Source organism: Onychostruthus taczanowskii, unplaced genomic scaffold (assembly GCF_017590055.1).
Source record: "Onychostruthus taczanowskii isolate IOZ18803 unplaced genomic scaffold, ASM1759005v1 scaffold2, whole genome shotgun sequence".
Lineage (NCBI taxonomy): Eukaryota > Metazoa > Chordata > Aves > Passeriformes > Passeridae > Onychostruthus > Onychostruthus taczanowskii.
Genome location: NW_024499239.1, coordinates 22,179,381 through 22,197,461, shown reverse-complemented (window position 1 = coordinate 22,197,461; position 18,081 = coordinate 22,179,381). Strand labels below are relative to the sequence as shown.

The 18,081-nt window shown below is 44.3% G+C and overlaps 1 protein-coding gene and 1 long non-coding RNA gene across 2 annotated transcripts; one reads left to right on the top strand and one right to left on the bottom strand.

Annotated features, from left to right (window-relative positions):
* The first annotated feature begins 2,590 nt into the window (after positions 1 to 2,590).
* CUNH4orf48 (chromosome unknown C4orf48 homolog) lies at positions 2,591 to 14,391 on the top strand. Its single transcript, XM_041402960.1, has 4 exons — positions 2,591 to 2,644; positions 2,821 to 2,978; positions 9,957 to 10,045; positions 13,695 to 14,391. Exons 2-4 carry the CDS (start codon positions 2,855 to 2,857, stop codon positions 13,758 to 13,760), a joined length of 279 nt encoding a protein of 92 aa, XP_041258894.1. The 5' UTR covers positions 2,591 to 2,644; positions 2,821 to 2,854; the 3' UTR covers positions 13,761 to 14,391.
* Positions 14,392 to 16,537: 2,146 nt separating this feature from the next.
* On the bottom strand, positions 16,538 to 17,538 carry LOC121335246. Its single transcript, XR_005952532.1, has 3 exons — positions 17,511 to 17,538; positions 16,806 to 16,902; positions 16,538 to 16,704 (listed from the first exon to the last, which is right to left on the bottom strand). It is a non-coding gene; the product is annotated as an uncharacterized LOC121335246 (long non-coding RNA).
* Between the last annotated feature and the right edge of the window lie 543 nt (positions 17,539 to 18,081).

Genomic DNA, 18,081 nt, shown 5'->3' with positions numbered 1-18,081 from the left:
AATGTAAGTCATTTTAACTGGATATATAAATTTTCTTCCCCCACTTCAAAGATGTAACTTTCAATAGCTGTAACACTTAGGAATCAATAAGAAGTTTTCCAAGGAAGCCACCAGATGTCTATCCTCACTATTCATCTTCCCCTTAAATGCCTGATCATTCTGATTGCTTTGGAGGAAATTATTTTTCTCTTTTAGCAAAAAATTATAAGGTGTGTATTCTCTGTAGGAAAACGAAAATTAAGTAAAAATATTTCTGACAGCCCTCTGGGATTCACAATGCTATTTTTCAGACACTAAACAGACTTCTGTGAATCTCTTGGAATTTTCTTGTCTCCCAAAGTTAATTTAGTACTGGTATTCCTTAGCTATGGTGACACCCAATAGTAATGTAGTAGCCAAGCAAGTCATGCAAATGTTTTCACGTGTCTCTCCTCTTCAGCTTTGTTGGAGGTGAGAAAATAGCACAGATTTCTGGAACTTTTCCATGCAGACTGGCTCCTGTTCTCTGTGAATTGAGAACCATATCTTGGACCACATGGTTAGCAGGAGGAGTTGGAAACTTTTTTCAAGTTTCTTAAAGACCCTGGCATTTGACACAAAAACTGGCCAGACTCTGTAAATGTAATGTCTGGTTGGTTTATGTTGGCACTGAAAAGACAGTGGAAAAAAACCACCATAATTTTAAGCTTAGTAGTATAAGCAACACTGAAATAACATCTTGTACCCCTTTAGGTGGTGGATACAGAATGTCCTACTGCAGATATCACAGTAGTTAGAATTTGAGAAAAGGTTACACTGATACCTTGAAAAAATATTAGAACAAATAGTTCTTTCTACCTCATCAAAGGTTATTGCACCTGTAGGTAATTCCTTCCTGTCCCTTTCTTGAAATCCATGTATGAAAAGTGGGTTATAGCTATGGGACTATAATGAGAGTATGGGCAAGAAACTCATATGCCAGGGTGAATGGAAGTGTGAGGATTTTGGATTTTGTGCCAGAATTCCCATTTGATGTTATTTAAAACTGAAGATCATGGCTAGACAGTGTGACCAGCCCATGATGAGTGTACAGTCAAGCTCTATAATGTTTGTTTCTATCCTGGCTCTTGTGGAGCTGCTCCTTTAACAAGACTGGGAGGGCTGGGATGAGACAAACAATGTAAAACTGATCCATCTCATACAACCTCACTTCAGGCATCCAGCATCTGAGCTTGGATTAGGAGTCTTAGCTTCTCATAAAGCCAGTGGAGACATTTTGGTGCATATGTGTACACAGTCTCACCCACATCCCAGTGGATGAGACCTTCTGCTGGACCTTCCACACAAGGGAATTTGAGTTTCAGTTGCACTGTGGGCTAAAAATTTGGCAGTGTGTCATTCTTGTAGGAATTGCTTCCATAACTCTGGGCTGCCCCCTTGCAAGAGAGGCATGTCCACTTTGCCAAAAGGTCCTGTGAGAGGACTTTTAAACTACCCTGATCCAAAAGCACAAGCATTGAAGGGAGGGCTGTAAGAGGTAATTATGAAGAAGCCACAGGAACTAGTGAAATAGCAGCAGAGGACAGTGCTGGTGGGAGTTGCTGGGGCTGAGAAAGCCAAGGATAAACTAAGTCTATGTCTGGGAAGACTGATACCTCCACAGCCTGGCAGGGTGGTTATTCTGTACAGGCCAGGAAGGCTGGAGCCTCTCCTTGGTGAGAGGAGATGGAGTGTCCTTCTGTGAGAACAACAAAGCCATTAATTGAATAGTTATGTTGCAAAATGAGCCTTTAATCACGCTCTGGGGCAAGCAGGTAGGTGTTGGAGCATTTCTTTCTCTTTTCCAAAAGTATCACCTCCCCTGAATGCTTGGTTTCAGACAGGTGCTTACACAGATTCCCTGTCCAGGAAACTTCCTGCTTTAACTTTGTCAGGGGACAAGAAATAAATAAATAAGCAAATAAATAAATAAGGGCTAATCCCAGACCAAAAGTTGTGTTTGAAGAGAACATCCTTAAACTTTTGCAGTGAGTAGGTTTTGGCTGGGCTCTTATCATGGTTACCCTAAGGTGATGCTGTGCAGGATCTGTTTTTGTGGTTGGTCCATGTGCCAGGGATGCTCTTGTCCACAAGGCCTCATTTTCAGTGTAGTTAAACAAAGGCCATAATGGATTCTTCCCCAAAGTACAGAGTACCATCAGCAGGCCCTGCAACTTCATTTAGCCAAGCAAACTTCTGAGTTTTCCTCTCATTTGATGCCTAGCAGAATGAAATCTCACTTAAAGTGAGTTACAGCTAAAGCAGGGGATGGGAGCTGTGTATTTCAGCACAGTCCCTTCGGGAATAACAGCAACAAACACAAAAATTGCCCAAGACTCTCTTATGTGGGTGGCAGCAGCCAGTGTCTGCCAGGGAGAGGGCATGGCCTTTGGGAGCAGAGGAGGAGTGCAGCAGTGACCACCCATCACATTGTGGTCCCTTTAAATCTTCTTCTCCACTTGGCAGCTCCAATTTTTCAGTGTTGCTATAGCAAATCTCCATGGCAATGACCCTAATCAGGGAAGGGGGGATGCTGAAGGGGCGCATGCTCGGAGTGGCTGCTGGAGCCTTGCCTCTCTCTCCAGTTGCTCCAAGGGTCTGGCACACAGGAGAGGAGAAGGATCAGGTACTGGGCAAGCTGGTCCTTGGGGTGCACCTCGGGCCCACGGCGTGACTGGCAGCAGCGCGTGCGAGTGGGGTTGTGCGTGCACGGGGTCTGGGCTCATCACATCTCACCCACTTCTTTGTGAGGAGCGTGCAGGGAGCAAACTGCTGCTTTTTCACTGCTTCTCCTCGTTGCAGGCAGGGAAGACAGCTTGAATTATTGACGAGAGCAATGGCGCTGCCGGCCGTGAGGAGCGAGGCGCGGGTGGGAATGCTGCTGCTGTCGGTGCTCAGCCTGCTCAGCGCCAGGCTCGTGGGCGCTGGCCAGGACTCCGGGAGTGCCATCCCTGCAGAAAGTAGGTACCTGCTGCACCCTGCCCTGCCTGCCTTCCTCCACTGCCCCCAGCAGCCACAGGGGCTCCCTGCTCCAGGGAAGCCTGGTGTTGTCCGATTAATGATGAGTTTGTGCCATGCCAGCAAAGCACGTGAAAACAGCGGTCACGGAAACAGCATGCAAGCAAAGGATTAGTAGTTATTTAGGAAAAAAATGCTAATTGCATACTCTTAATTTTCAGTTGAGCTTGTGCTCAAGCTCTTTGTTTGTAGGTCTTTTAGATCTGCTTCTTGAGAGTTTCATTTCGCTAGATTTAATTGATATACACGGATTTGCCACAATACCTATGATGTCCTTACTTGTCTGAGTATTGTAAGAAGAAAATTTGTGTGTATTTCTGCTGGGGCATTACATCTTGCTTATTTTAGTATTTGGTTGGAACAATAGGTCAAGTTCAACTATCTTGTAGCTACTACAAATCAACACAGGGGATGTTTACCCAAACTGTGCATTTGGAAAGCAAATATAAATTTCTGAAATCTCGCAAACCTAAAAAATTAATCAATATGACAGACTGGCTTGAGAACATCACAGAGCTGGGAGCTCTTGAATTTGGATCACAGCTCTATATGAGTTTCCTCTGTCGTTTTGAGTAAGTCTATAAACTTTCTCAGCTCCAAAAGGAGGCAATAGTTCAAAGCTACAGGGGATGGAGTCAATGTTCTCGGGGTGTTTTGGTGACAGCAAGTGGGAAATAGCCACTCATTAGAAACATAAAATGTCCTCTGGGAAAAAAAACAACAAAGAAAGATAATTGCATAAAAACAAATCTCTAGTTCTTAGTCATGCTTACTTTGTATCACAGATATCTTTTTATATGACTATCAAAATATTTAATACAAGGTCTGATTTTGTTACTGCATTTTATTAGCAATTAATTCCATTAGATGGAACTTAGATGTTGAATTTCTTTAAAAAAACAACAAAGAAAGATAATTGCATAAAAACAAATCTCTAGTTCTTAGTCATGCTTACTTTGTATCACAGATATCTTTTTATATGACTATCAAAATATTTAATACAAGGTCTGATTTTGTCACTGCATTTTATTAGCAATTAATTCTGTTAGATGGAACTTAGGTGTTGAATTTCTTTCTTTTTCCATTATCTTTTTTTTTTTTTTTTTTTTTTTTTAGGGCTAAGTTTCGGTCTGTTCTAAACCAGATCTCACTGCTATTTTGTGTGTCTGTTTCCTAGGAATTCATTAATTCTAATAAGTTTTGTGATGAGCAGTCCATTTTATCTCCTCAAAGAGAAAGTCAGGCTTGGAAAATAAATTGTACATACTTTTTGCATGTCTGTGTTAGCAGAGGCAAGTCAACACATTTGGGAAAACGAGTTTCTTGTTCTACTTATGTAGTGAAAACTCCCATTTGAACTGCAAAACAAAACTCTTGGCCAGGGTTTCTGACCCAAGTCTCACAGAATTATAAAACCATAGAAAGGTGGGAAGGGCCCTTTAGAGCTCATCTAGTCCAGCCCCCTGCCATGGGCAGGGACATCTTTAACTTGATCAGGTTGCTCAGAGCTGAGTTCAACCTGACCTTGAACAATTCCTGGGACAGGACATCTACAACCTCTCTGGGCAACCCATGCCAGCGCCTCACACTGTCACAGTAAAAGCTTCTTCCTTAACTAGTTAAATTTCACCCTCTTTTATTTCCTTGACCTATCACAACAGGCCCCACGAAAATGTCTGTCCCATCCTTCTTACAGTGTCAGGGAGTCTTTTACCATCTTATTACCATCCTCTAGCCAGGATGGCTAGAGTCCCTTGAACAGCCTCCACAGTCCCTTGTGGAGTCCCTTGAACAGCCTTTGAGGAAGATTCCTTGTCTTGTCTTACTCCTGGATGTAAGAGTGTGGAATGAAGGGCAGGTCAGTGTTTCTGTGGCAATGTTACCCAGAGAGACACAGCCCCATCCCAAGGAGCAGAGGCTGTGAGCACTGCTACAAAAGCATAATGCTATTTCTGTCTGAGAATAGGCCAGGAGCAAGGCTGCCAGCCGATCAGTGAATTGTAAATTGTTTTGGGCTGCTGCAGGGACAGAGTTTTAAAGCCACAAGGAACTCCTGATGGTCCTTGTCAGCCACTTGTTGGGAGAGTGCTGCATAGCTGTTAAGTGCTCCAGACACTTTCCTTGGCCTGTCAGGGCTCTTCCTGATGGTTAACCTGTGAAACTCTTCCCTTAGGACATGGTGGATGCTAAAGGTTTGCGTGAGATTGCAGAACCAATTGGTTAAATTCAAGGGAAAAAAATCCTAGAAAGGGCTGTTAGACACAGTGGCATTTCTTCTGGCTCAGGGGCTGCCTTAGCATATTCCTGAGACCTGGGAGCGTCTTTGGGGGTGCATCCCTCCAGACTTGCCCTGTTCTCATGCTATTCCAAGGCACCCGTTGCTGTCCATGAAGGTGTAACAGTGCCCAGGGATGCACCCTGGCATGGGGACATGACTGTGCCAGTACCCTGCCAGGACTGAGCCTGGCACACTGGTGTCCATGAGAAGAGGCCATTTCTCTGTCTGAAAGATAGAGCTGACTGTTCCAGAGTGGAGCTATCCCATGCTCTCAAGGCTTGGGAATGCTCCCAGACTATCAATATTCCTCAAGCAATGCAGATTGTGGGAGACTGGGCACTGGGTAGGGCACTCATTTTGGTGTGATCTAGTACAGACACTCCTGGATCCTTTCCCTCTTGATACTCCACTGGCTACATCTCAACAGGAGCTGATCCCCGTGGGCACTGACCCTTTCAGAGGGCATGGCCTCTGCAGCACACACTTTCCCTATTGCTGCATTTATGGCCTTACTGTCAGCCCAGACAAACTGCTGGGTGTGAGATCCTGGATGGCCCAGAGGGGTCTCCAGTGCATGTTCTTAACAGGGTGGACATGGGCCATATTTAGTGTCCTTCTGCAGGGCAGAGCAGTGTGGGTCTCTGTCACCCTGTTCTTCTAAGTTCTTCTAAGTTCTTCTAAGCCTTCTGATGTTTACATTCTTGCAATGAACTTTCTCACACACTTTATTTAAATAATTGTTTTACATTCTTTTCTGGAGGAGGAGAAATTTGATGGACTATTGGTTTGTCCAGTGTCATTGGAGAGATGGCACTGTCATCCTCCAATCCACTGTCACTTTTGAAAATCTATAAATGTTAGAGTCAGAAGTTAATCATCCTTCTTTTTACCTTAGAGATTCCAGTGTCTGCATAATTTTACTTTGTGTCCTATAGTGACAGTGCTCGATGCTTTTCTCTGTTCCCAGGTGTGTGACGTGACACTGGCAGCACACCCTTAGCAGGAACATTCCTGCATGGACCCCACAGTCTGTCTCCCACCTGGTGGGAGGAATGTGTCCCTCCTGCAGCATCATGAGCAGGACAGGGGCAGCAGTGCTCCGTACAAGTGTGGGAGGTGCAGGAGTCACAGGAGAGGAGCATGAGAGTGAGTCACAGATCTCTTCAGCAGTGCAGAGAGATCCTGTCCTGTGTGAGACACTGAGTTCTGGCTCGGGGCACCATCCCCTGCTCTCTGCCAGTCACACAGCCAGGCACAGCTCTTTATGCATAATTCTAATTAGCAATGATTAATTGTGTCCTTATACTTTATTTACAGCACTTAGCATATGCAAAAAGCTGTTCAAGTTTGAAGTGGTGCTACTAATACTTACAGATTTTTTTCTTTAAAGTTCTCTGCAAACTGCTAGAAAAAAAAAAATAAGTAATTTCCCCAACCTCCCACTGCATTTATAGCCCAGATCACCCACTGTGAAAGCTAAAATATGGAATCTGAAGACCAGAAGCTGGTCAGTCTGTTTTCATTAGCCAAGGTGCATGAAATACAAAGAATAAACACCAAGTGTATGCAAGGGAAAGTAAATTATACTTACAAACTGCTTTCAGTCCCAGGTCTTCACCAAGAAGAAGCCAAGAAATATATTTTTTTCCTTCCCCCACTTCTCCCAAAACACACAAAGACACATACAGTCTTCGTGCTGACAGGATCCATTTAAAGAGTTATAGCTGGCTCTTGATAATTCTCATTATGTTAATCCACAGACCTGTTAAGTCTCCCTATGAATGATAGTCTGTTTCCAGCTGTCAGCAAGGAATTAATGGCACTCTGCTATACTTTGCTATGATGTGACTTAAGATTTGGTTTCATGACTGCTTTAAGCTGATGTAAGCCTTGCTGCCTCTGCCCTTCTCCTCTCCATAACCCAGTCTCCTCTCCTTGCACTGTTTCTTCTCCTGGCCCCAGAACTTGGGCATTCAGGATCTGCTCTGGGGGCAGAAAGGTCAGTGCTCCAGCTGATGGAGGAGCTGCATTGTCCCTTCTCCTGTGAGCAGGTGGAAGTGTGAGATGCCATAGCCAAGGACAGAAAGCACAGTGGGATTGCTTCTATTGGCAACAGCACATACTTAGATTTTTTTTTGGTAAAACAGATGCTTAGACATATTTCTGCTGGGGAAATATCCATGACACCTTGCTGAAAATATTATGGGCATGAAGAGAGGTCAAATCCACAGAGATAGGTCAGCTTAGCAGATCAGCTCTTCATTCTGGAAAGCAGACCAAGGCAGAGAGTGATGGAGAACATCAAAGTCATAAGTGGGACAAAGTTGGTGATTATTTAATAACTGTCTCTTCCACTGCAAAAATTAGAGGCAGGAAATGAAAGCGGCAGATGTCAACTTCAGAGCAGACAGGAATGGTATTTTGTTCACTCAGTGAATAGCTGGGCTGTGGAATTCATTGCCACAGGATGTTGCAGATGACAAAAGTTTATGTGGATTCAGGAAGCAACAGTGCAAATTAATGTGAGAAAAATTCATGGAGGGTTTATCAGATGTAGAAACACCAGCCAGACACAGGATATCCTCCAGCCTCCTGGTAGGCTGGAAGAACATTGCTAGACACTTACTCTTGTATCTTCCTTGAGTATCTGCCATCGGCTACTGGCTCCCAGCAGGCAGGGATGCTGGCCTGACCCAAAGACAGCAGTGCCTGGAGAAAACAGCCCAAAAACGACATTAAAGAGTGAATGTCCTGTTCTGTGGTGAAAGTGGCTGCATGTGCTTTCTGACTTTGGGGGGCAGTGCTGTGTTAGGAGCTTTGCAGATGCTGATTCAGGACACCCAGAGCTGCACAGGCAGGTGTCCTCTGTGCCACCACCCTTTTCCTACAGAAAATGCTTTGATACCAGGGCAGCTGCTTTCCCAGGACTGGCAGAAGTGAAATAACCACTTGACATGGTTGTGCCATTCCACTAGTGCCTCTCTGTCCACAAAGGAGCACTTGGCTGTCATAAATACCAGTGAGTGATCCCATCACAGCTTTCACAAAGCCCTGGGAAGACTTCCAGTGTGACAAGCAGAGACAGATTATAGAATGTATGGCTCTCCTCAAAAGTGCTTTCTCCCTACTGCAAAAGCAGGAGACATTAATTTATCACCTGATTTTTCTTTTTTTCCTCCTTCAGGTTTTGCTTTTGAGAACACTTTGGTGCTTGTCAGCACTTCAGGGCACGCAGCACCTCCCCGAGGTGGAGCCAGGGCAAGGTGTTTCTGAGCAGCCCAGAGCGAGGGGAGGGAGCAGGGCATGACACCGAGAGAATGATGGATTTGCTGACAGCAGTCTGAGCATGCAGGTTCTCTCTAAGGGCTCTGTTTCATGCTCTGAAGTGGAAACAACTAAATTACTTGCAATACTGAAAGCAGAAGGAGGTTGAGTATCTTTAAAGTGTGCTCAATCCTGTCACTACTTCTGTGCCTGGAGAGGCAGAGTCTTTGTGAGCAATGCTGTTCTGACAGAGGTGGGGACTTTGCATCTCCTCACAGCTTGGGAATTAAATCCCTAGCACGATCCCCAGGTCTCCCTGAGATGCCACTTGCACTGAGGGGAGATGTAGAAGGACAGGTGGGAGAGAAACTCCTCCTGAGTAGATCAAAACCCCTCAGAGGCTTGCTGAGGACTGGAAAGCACTCTGGCTGCTGCCTTCCTCCAGGCACAAGTCAGAAGGCAGTGCTGGCAGCAGGGTGCCAGGCACAGATGGGTGCTGCAGGGCTGCTCAGCAGGTCCCTGGCTCCAGAGAGCTCCCCAGCCATCTCAGCAGCAGCTTTGCACCCTCTTTGCTTTGGTAGAGCAACACAGGTGGCTGCATGAGGACAAGGATTTCGGCACTCCCCCCACCATGGGAGCTCTGTGATCAGTATAAAATGTCATCGTTTCCCCATTCCCGCTGCATCTCCTCCAGTGTCTGCAATTTCTTCTTCTGAAAACTCACACATCACTAACTTCAAACAGTCAGAGATTGGTGCAGGGTGAATCCTGGCAGAGCAGAAATGCCCAGGTTCAGAAGTGAGCCATTTTAGCTGTCAAGTCCCCTCCTCCTCCACTCTCTGCCTTTTCCCTGCCCTGCCCCTCTGTGCACACACACTGGCAGCAGCTGCAGAGCCAGTGGGATGCTTTGGATTCCTGGCAGAGAAAAAATACAGCAGCAGGTGAAAGGAACCAAATACAGATCTGGCATTGTCCCTCGCCAAGCTGCTCTGTAAGAGCTCCTGTAAAAACAGACCTGCCTGTCTGGTTCCTGAACCACTGCAAACTGCTGTTTTCGGTGTATCTGTTGAGAATTAACCCGTATCTGAGAAGGGGTAAGGATTTCAGTTCGAAGGGGAGCGGCTGGGGGCTGAAGCAGCAGGCAGAGTCAAGTCTGGGCCGTGTTCAGAAAAGCCCACCCAGCAAAGTACTCTGTGGTTCTTGCCGATCCTCTCACACTCGCACAAAGACAGACACAGGCAGGCCTGACTTTGCACGCACACAGGTGTGGGTGCCTGGTAGGAGCTGGAGTTTCTCCTGGCAAGTATTCCTCCTCTGTACTGCCAAATTCCGGCTTTCCTGCTGTGACAGCGATGTCCCCTCCTGCCTCTCTCCGCAGGCCGTCCCTGCGTTGACTGCCACGCGTTCGAGTTCATGCAGAGGGCCTTGCAGGACCTGAAGCAGACGGCGTTCGGCCTGGACGCGCGGGTAGGTGTCCTGCAGGAATGCTTTCCCTCAGCCTCCGTCTCCCGGCCGCCAGGTCTGCCCGTCTGGCTACAGCAGACATGACATCTCTGCTGACTCACTCCCATCCCCGCAAATAGGTTTCTAGCAAGCACAGATCGTTTTTCACAGGCTGCAGAGGTTCAGTAATGATCATCTAGTCTGACTTCTTGCATAACAGCCTAAGGAATTACCTCAGACAGTCCCTGCACCAAAGGGAGAGGGAAAGAAGATGTACAAAGGAGAGGGAAACAAGACAGATGATTTACTCTCTGCCTCACACCATTGCTTCTAAGCTGTGGACTGAAGCACACACACACACACACACACCCTTTGCTCATGGATTGATGCTTTGTGGAAAAGGAGAAGCACATTTTTTCATGCATTTATCACAGCACACAGGGGATTCTGCCACTTCACATGGCAGTCCCCAGAGGTCTCAGTGAGCAAAATGAGGGTGTGTTAAATGTCCTGATTTTAGTAATTCATATATGTGTGGGTTTGTAAATATGTGCAAACTGGCTGGGGTAGGATTTCCACAGTGGTTCTGCTGCTGAAGTTTGCAAGAGGCAGGAGGTCTCTCTCCTCTAATAAATCCCTCTGTGCATGTCTTGCCCTACCTCTCCTTCCTTTGAGCAGGGCCATCCCTCTTGGCAGGTGAGAAGGTTCCTTGCTCCTCTGCAGTCACACTGAGCTCAAATTGTCATTCCCAGCAAAGCCAATCAAAGAGACATAAGACAATTATGTGTCTCAAACAATAAGGCATTTTTATAGCTTTGCCTTTGGTTTCTTGTGACCTTGGGCAGCTGTGTCAGGCCCTACACAGTAAAGTTGGAGTGACTTCAGCTTTCTTGAGCTATCAGTAGCAAACTGATTAGGACAAAGTTCTGAGTGTGGGTTACATTCCAAAAGTTTCCCATGCACTTGAGTAATAATAAATAACTCTTAAGTGGTAAAGTGTCAGTAGAGGGGCTTTACCTCCAGCAGCTGTGCTGGGCTCTTCTGGTGCATAGCAGAGTTCCACTTGTTTGGATTAGGGTCAGCTGAAATGTTTTGTACTTACACATGACATGTAAAGACCAGGTGCAATTGCAGCTGTGCTGGTTCTTATGCTATCAACTTTACTGGAAAGTTAAAGATTTTTTTGAATGCAATGGAGACAGCACAATTCCTTAATCCCACACACAGAGGTTTTCAGATGTGTCTGTGATGTCTGTTCTATCGGGAGGGTGGACTGAGGGTGCAGCCCACCAGAGAGCAGTGCTGCCTTGGGGGAGCTGAGGCAGAATATAAGGGGAGGAGCTGGTGCCAGGGTGCCACAAGATGAATTTCTGTGAGGACCTGGACAGGCCTGACATGCCAAGGCATGACTGAGACAGGTCCCAGTGTTACAGAGCAAGGGGCATAGGAGCTGTGCATCACAAAACCAAACAGAACCAGTTGTTTGTAAGATCACCCACCCTTAGACAACTGAGCTTAACACTACTGGTAAATAAAGGCTGTATTACTGTACACATTTCCCAGTCTTTGGATTGATACTCCAAAGGGCTTTCTCTCAGAGATGCTTTGGTTAAACACAAATTATTGAGAGATACAGATATACTAAAGTGAAATACAGCAACCAAGGCCCTACAAAGGCCCCCTGTGGCCTTCTCTACTCTGACAGGTAGAGCTTCCATATCCTTACACCACTGCTGATGCTTGGCTTATGCTGACCAGCTATAATTTCTCAAATTTGACACACAAATAACTTCACTGAATAACTCCTAAGTCTTGGAAATTGTTGCTACAAGGGTAAGCCCCATGCAGGATTGCTCCTGCATATCAGGGAGTTTCTAAGCCAATGCCATCAAGGCCAAAATTAATTTTTGTAATTGATACCTCTCTTTCACAGTCTTTCAGTTTGCAACTGAGTGCTCCCAGAGCTGCTCTTCCTGCCCATAAATAGTCCTGAGTGACGCCCAGGCAGAGTTTGTGGTAGCAGTGACAGCTTGTTGGCATTACTGTGAAATCCAATAAGCCTGTTTGATGTTAAGATGATTCTATGATTTCTCCTGGGCTCCCAACAATGGGAGCATTCACTCATCCAAGATTTCATTGTGCAAGCAGGGAGCAGCGTTGAACAGTGCCTGCTGTTGCACTAAGCTGATAAGTGAAAGCAGGCAAGGAATGTGAACAAACCCTCTTTAATGCAAAGGTGGAAGTCAAAAGTTTGAGTTGAGGAGGATATAGGGCTGGGGAGGAGAGGGAAAGCTGTTCTGAAACAGCCTGTCTTGCACAAGCTTGGAATCTGAGAAGAAGAAGTGAATAACAGAGAGTGGGCACTGCTGGGGGACAGAGGCACTGCTGCCCAGACCAGGCAGGAGGGGACAGGACCCACATAGAGTGCCCAGCTTCTCCTTTGGAAAGTGCCTTGGTTAATTAGCCCTTTGTTGTGTCTGCTGTGACAGGAGGTATCAGGACAGAGGAACACCAGCAGGCTGAAGACCTTGTTGTTTCACAGAGCTTTGAGATAATTTCTTAACATGTGGGTTTCAACCTCTAGTGGGTTTTTGCAGTGTAGATGGGAAACTCATCCACAGTGAATTTAAGCCCACTAAATAAATTTTTTCTCCCCCCAAGAAACTCTTCAAAGCCAGTCTGCAAACTGCTTGAGGGACCACAGACCACAGGGTGAAAACCACAAGATATGCTCAGGAAGAAGTTTCTCTTCAGTCACAATTGCACTTGCTGATGTGAATTCCTTGCACCAACAATCTCCAGTCTCATGAGAAATTGGCTTCTGAAATGATGGTGCCGTGCAAAAGATTCAGCCTTTTTTTCTCCAAAAGTGTGACAAGAATCCACAAAATATTTAAGTTATTTGATCACAATTAAATAAATGATACTTGAATATCCTTAAAGATCTAAAATTATTTTTCCCCCTGTATACAGAGAAAAAAAAGCTTGGAAATGCTTTTCCACTAAAGAACTCTAAATACAACAGCAAGTAATTTTAAATTATGTATATTGGGAATAGTTTTTAAGCTTTTGCTCGAGTACTGATAATAAAGCAACTGTCAGTAATTTAACTCAGATTGAAATAGGAACCACACACTCAGACCTAGATCTGCCTTGGAAGATTATGAGTTTCAGACAACAGGGTTAGACTGACAGCTGGATTCAACTCAGAGTTGTTCTAGAGAAACAGCAGTGTAACTGAGAGCACAGCTGGCTCCTCAGCACTTGCTGTCTGGTACAATTAAATTATACAGGACTGAAGGCATCATCAACAGGAAGCCATCAATCACCCGGAGGAATTAAGAGCAGTGCAGTTGAAAGCGGAATTTGTCGCAGCGCTTATAAAGGACACTTTAATAATTTTGACTGCCTACTCCCTAGAAGTTAACTGTGAAAATTAAAATATTCAAACATAAAAATGCTCTCCCTGAGCACTCATCTCAGTTCTGAATATACTCATTTCACTTTTTCTGGATGAAAACCAGCACTAAGAACTATGATTTTTCACTCAGCAGAGCACCTTGGTTACAGCTGTGCAGAGGGATTAGATCTAATCAGTTATATACTCTTTTAAAGCAATATATTCAGTTCTTTGATTAATGGATTTTTGTTTGGGTTTTTTTTTTTTTTTCAGACAGAAACCCTCCTCCTGAGAGCAGAAAAGAGAGGCCTGTGTGATTGCTTTCATGCAATACACTGAAATGAGCACTGGGATTTGGCCAATGGACATATATTCATTTTTAAAATGCTGTTCAGTAAATTACAGGAAGATACAGAGTGCAAGTTGTGCCCCACCATAAGGAAAAGCATTTTTATCAAAACAGGTACAGCTCAGATTATTTTTGCTTTGTTGTGGTTTGTCATAAGTCTATGTGATATTGCATCTGCTGAAATGTCAAGAGAAGAAACAGTGCCAAAGTCTTGCTTATGGATTTTATGCAAGGACAGAATCCTGCTTTTTTGGTATTTCAAGCCAAAAATTGACCTTGGACTACCAGGCCAACCTCTTGGTTTATGTGAATTGCCATAGAGCTGTGAAAGTCAGTGTAGTCAAATTTTTTAATGTATTTATAGAAGAATAACATGAAAAGGAAACTACTTTGCCATGATGCATAGATAAACATTTACAAACAAGCAGACTTGGCATTATCTAGAAATTAATAGTTATCAATGACTACTTGGCAGTCCAAGGAAGAGATTTGTTCCCCAGTTGTATCAATAGTCCAGTGCACAGCAAACACAGTAATCTGTCTGACAATTTTGATTTCTTCAGAGCCACACAGTAGCTGTGATCTTTTTGGAGAGATTTATTAAGTATCTAATGTGATCAGTAACATTTGTAATCACACGAATACTGCCTGGCAGTTGAACTGATTGAGTCTGCCAAAATCTTCTGGAGAAGTGTCTTTCATTAAGCAAATCACATGCTGGATTGAACCACTCAAAGTGGCCTCTACAGAGAGTTTTGGCAGAGAGTCTACACAATGCCTGTCTGCCCACTCCTCTCTTGTAAACTGTATTTTGGGATAATAATACTTAATAAATACTTAAATTCTACCAAAATGGTCCTTAGCTCTTGCATGGACTCTGCACTCTGAACTCTCTCTGGGTGGGTTACAGTGCTGATGTTATTTGTATTTCTGCTGCAGAGACAAGAGAGAACAAACCAATGTAAGTAGTGTAGTCGTAGTAGTAGACAATAAGATTGTGCCTTGTTACTCTTTAAAACAGAATAACAAATCCTTTCTCTTTTTGGTGTTTTATATTTTTTGGGGTTTTTTTTTTTTTGGTTTTGTTTTTTTTTTTTTTTTTCTTTTTTTTTTGCATTTTTTCTTTATTTTGGGAAGCAGAACAGAAAATGGCCCCAGTGGAAAGTTCCTGTTGATAACAATACATTTTTCATTGGGCTTAAAATATCATCCCCGAAGTAGAGATTTTTGTATCAGCTCAAGTATCTATATACTCAAAAATTAGGCTCCAAATTTTTTATACAAACAAGAATATTGGAACAGGATCAACAAAAAAGTCACTTTCAAAGTAATTTTACTAATTCTTTTCAATACGTCTGTCTTTCCACAAGAGGCTGGTGTTTTTGATATTTTGCTCTCAGCCTGCTCAGTAAGTTAGGAGGGAAGCTACCTGTATGTTTCCAAACTGCTTCTTTCCCATTTTGTCTACAACATCAAACACAGGGAAATAGGGAACTTTGACCCACTGCCTAGTTATTATTTCATGTGCAGTCCTACTCAGTAACACAAAGGAGCATGCTGCCATATATTCTGCCGAATTTGTTAGAAAGGCGTGTGGTTCTCAGCAAGGAAAACCTTCCTTGCACCTGCATTTCAAATGAGAAGTCTGTTTTGTCCTCTGTAGTATTCCAGCAAACCCCTTTAGAGGTCCTTGGGACCTGTTTTGTGTACAAGAGAAGCAGCATGACACAGCAGCAGCTCCCTTCTGGTAGCATCACGCTGCACTGTGGCACCGTCAATAGAGCAGCAGAAGTTTTCCTCATAGACCAAATTTTATTGTACAAAGAAAACAGTAGGATTAACACAGCTTCCTTGAAGAATACCAGCCTTTGGCTTCTTTACTCCCACTTATATCTGGACCAAAGTAATGCACAGCTTTTGAGCCAGCTTTTTGCAGGAGATGGAGCCCCAGCACTGAACATGTGAATTTTCCAGCACAGTTCCCCTTTTCAGGGGGCAGCATGTCTATGGTTTGGTATTGATATTGTGCATGCTTATTCTGCTGGTACCCTAAAGAATATTGCAAAGTCCTGTTACAGGAATTGGGGTTTTTTGTTCATGTTTTCATTTCAGAAAAATGGTTGCTCACAGTTGAGTTTTGATATATGCAGCTTGTTATAATAGAAAGGTGGAATGAATGACAAGTGGGTGTTGTCTGACTCCCAAAGGGATCAGAGTGACACTGCAACTTTATGGTTGCAACAGAGTGATTGTTCTGTACTTCTCTTTGTCTATAATACAACACAATAAAAGGGCAAGATGCATTATAGTATTTGTGTGCTTTGTTTCTGATTTGACAAATTGATGGTGCTTATACATTAATTAATGTCTGTTCTTTAGTTAGGCAGAAAATACACAGAGAAAAGATGCTATTTTTAATACAAAAATAAGAAGACCTTGCATTTGGGCTAAATGTGTTAATATATTCTAATTTGCTGAAGTGGAAAATCCAACTCACTCATTTGAAATAAAGGTACAGCAATGATTTTGTGAGTTTCTTTAAGGACCCCTTACTCTATACTTGGTAGTTTTGATAAAGTTCCTTATAATTGCAGGATGGCATGAAGAAAACTTGGAGCTAGATAGTTTGAATTTATTTTTGCTCAGGAAGTTAATTTAAATTCAGAACCCCTTGAGTCCCCACTTACTAGAAGAAACCCTGTATTTTGCAGAAGGATTTAATTGCAGGAGTGTTTAAAGCAGAAAGTTTTTTCTCCCACCCAACACTTCTTTTGCTGCAGAGCTGAGGCAGTTCTCGTGACCTTTTGTCGCCAAGCTGTGTCTTCTCTTCTCTTCTCTTGGTGCAGTGCTGCTGCTGCTATCCCTGGGCACGTGGTGTTTGTACACAGGGTAGAATGCAGGTGGTAGCCTGTGAAATTCACAGCCAAGTCCTCCCTGGAAGAGAAATGGCATAATCATGTTAGTGTGGTGCTGTCTCTGGGCAGGCAAGGTGACAGAAATCCTGGTAATGATCTCCAGAGCTTCTCATACCTGACCTTTGCCTTCTTTGGGTGTAATTCTGTGTGTGTTCTAAGTCAGTAGTTTTGGACTGAGTCTCAGATCAGCTCTACGAAGACATGTCTGGATTTCATTCTGGAAATGGAAACACAGTTTACCTTGCTTGTAATGTAGAATCCTGTTAGGTAACATCAAAGCTCAGTAGTATTATTGCTAGCTGAATCTAGCTGGTGAGTGGACTCTCTGGAATACTCTGAAAATCCTGTGGAATACCCTCTCCAGATGGAAACCTCATATTTAGAAACCAGTTATGTCTCTGTACCCAGAACTGTCTGTCAGTAAATCCTGGGGTAATCTGAGCATCTGACACACATTCCCCATTTTCAGAGAAATAAATTGTGGAAGTAGTTCCTTTAAGAGTGACCATGTGGTTTCTGTGGCCTCCTCTGCACCTGGCCCAGGCTGGAAGGCAAAGACAAGAGCTCCTCCTGTAGCAGTGGCACCCATGGTGTGCACACAGATCTCACCCTGATGAGACAAAGCACTTGCTGAGCTGAAGCAGGCTAACAGGAATCCCAGCTCAGTTCAGTGTTTAGTTCAAAGGTAATTTAAAAGCAGAAAGGCTCTGAGGCTGTTGTGCCTTTTGTGAGGCAGAGAAGCATAAAGGATGTTTTCCCTTTGGAACTGGTGCAAGGCAGGAAATTTGCCCTTGCCCTTCTTGGCCTGCAGATAGACCCCCTTACCTAAAGCAATGTTCTGCTCAGTCCTTCCCTGGCCAAGACTCAGGGCATGAGAGAAGAGGGGAGCAAGTGTGGAGGGGAAAAGAGCCTGCCCTTTGCAGCCTGGCTGAGTTCCTAGCAAATCAGGGCTCCTGACAGAGAAACCAGAGCTGCAGCCTCCCAGGGATTTACGTGCTGAGCATGGTAAGCAGGGGCTGAGGGCAGCGCTGCAAAGTGTCACAGTGGTGTTGGAGCCAGGGTTTAAAAAAGGGGAGCCCAGAGATGTTGTGTGCTTTGGGGCAAAACAAGGGATCATTCCTCACACTCTCATCAAGCATGTGAAATTTCCAAACTTTCCAGAACCTGCTTTTGAGAGCTGTGCAATGAAATGCAGATGGAAGAGGTGGTTGCAAATAACCCCTGTGCTCCTCAGCTGAAGCTGTGCAGAAGATGGGAAGTCTCAGGGAGGCTGTGTGCTCTGCTTGTTCCCAAGGGAGATATGGAAGAGACGGAAGCATCTTTTGCAAACTGGTTCTTGCTGATTTAAAGATTAAGGGGAAATGAATTTGCATGTGCTTTTACCATCTAAGGAGAA

Excerpts from the sequence above, each read along its gene's own strand:
- CUNH4orf48 (XM_041402960.1), top strand. The coding sequence starts at position 2,855 with ATGGCGCTGCCGGCCGTGAGGAGCGAGGCGCGGGTGGGAATGCTGCTG. Across the intron at positions 2,979-9,956 it reads GAGTGCCATCCCTGCAGAAA|GCCGTCCCTGCGTTGACTGC; the intron begins GTAGGTACCTGC and ends CTCTCTCCGCAG. Across the intron at positions 10,046-13,694 it reads CGTTCGGCCTGGACGCGCGG|ACAGAAACCCTCCTCCTGAG; the intron begins GTAGGTGTCCTG and ends TTTTTTTTTCAG.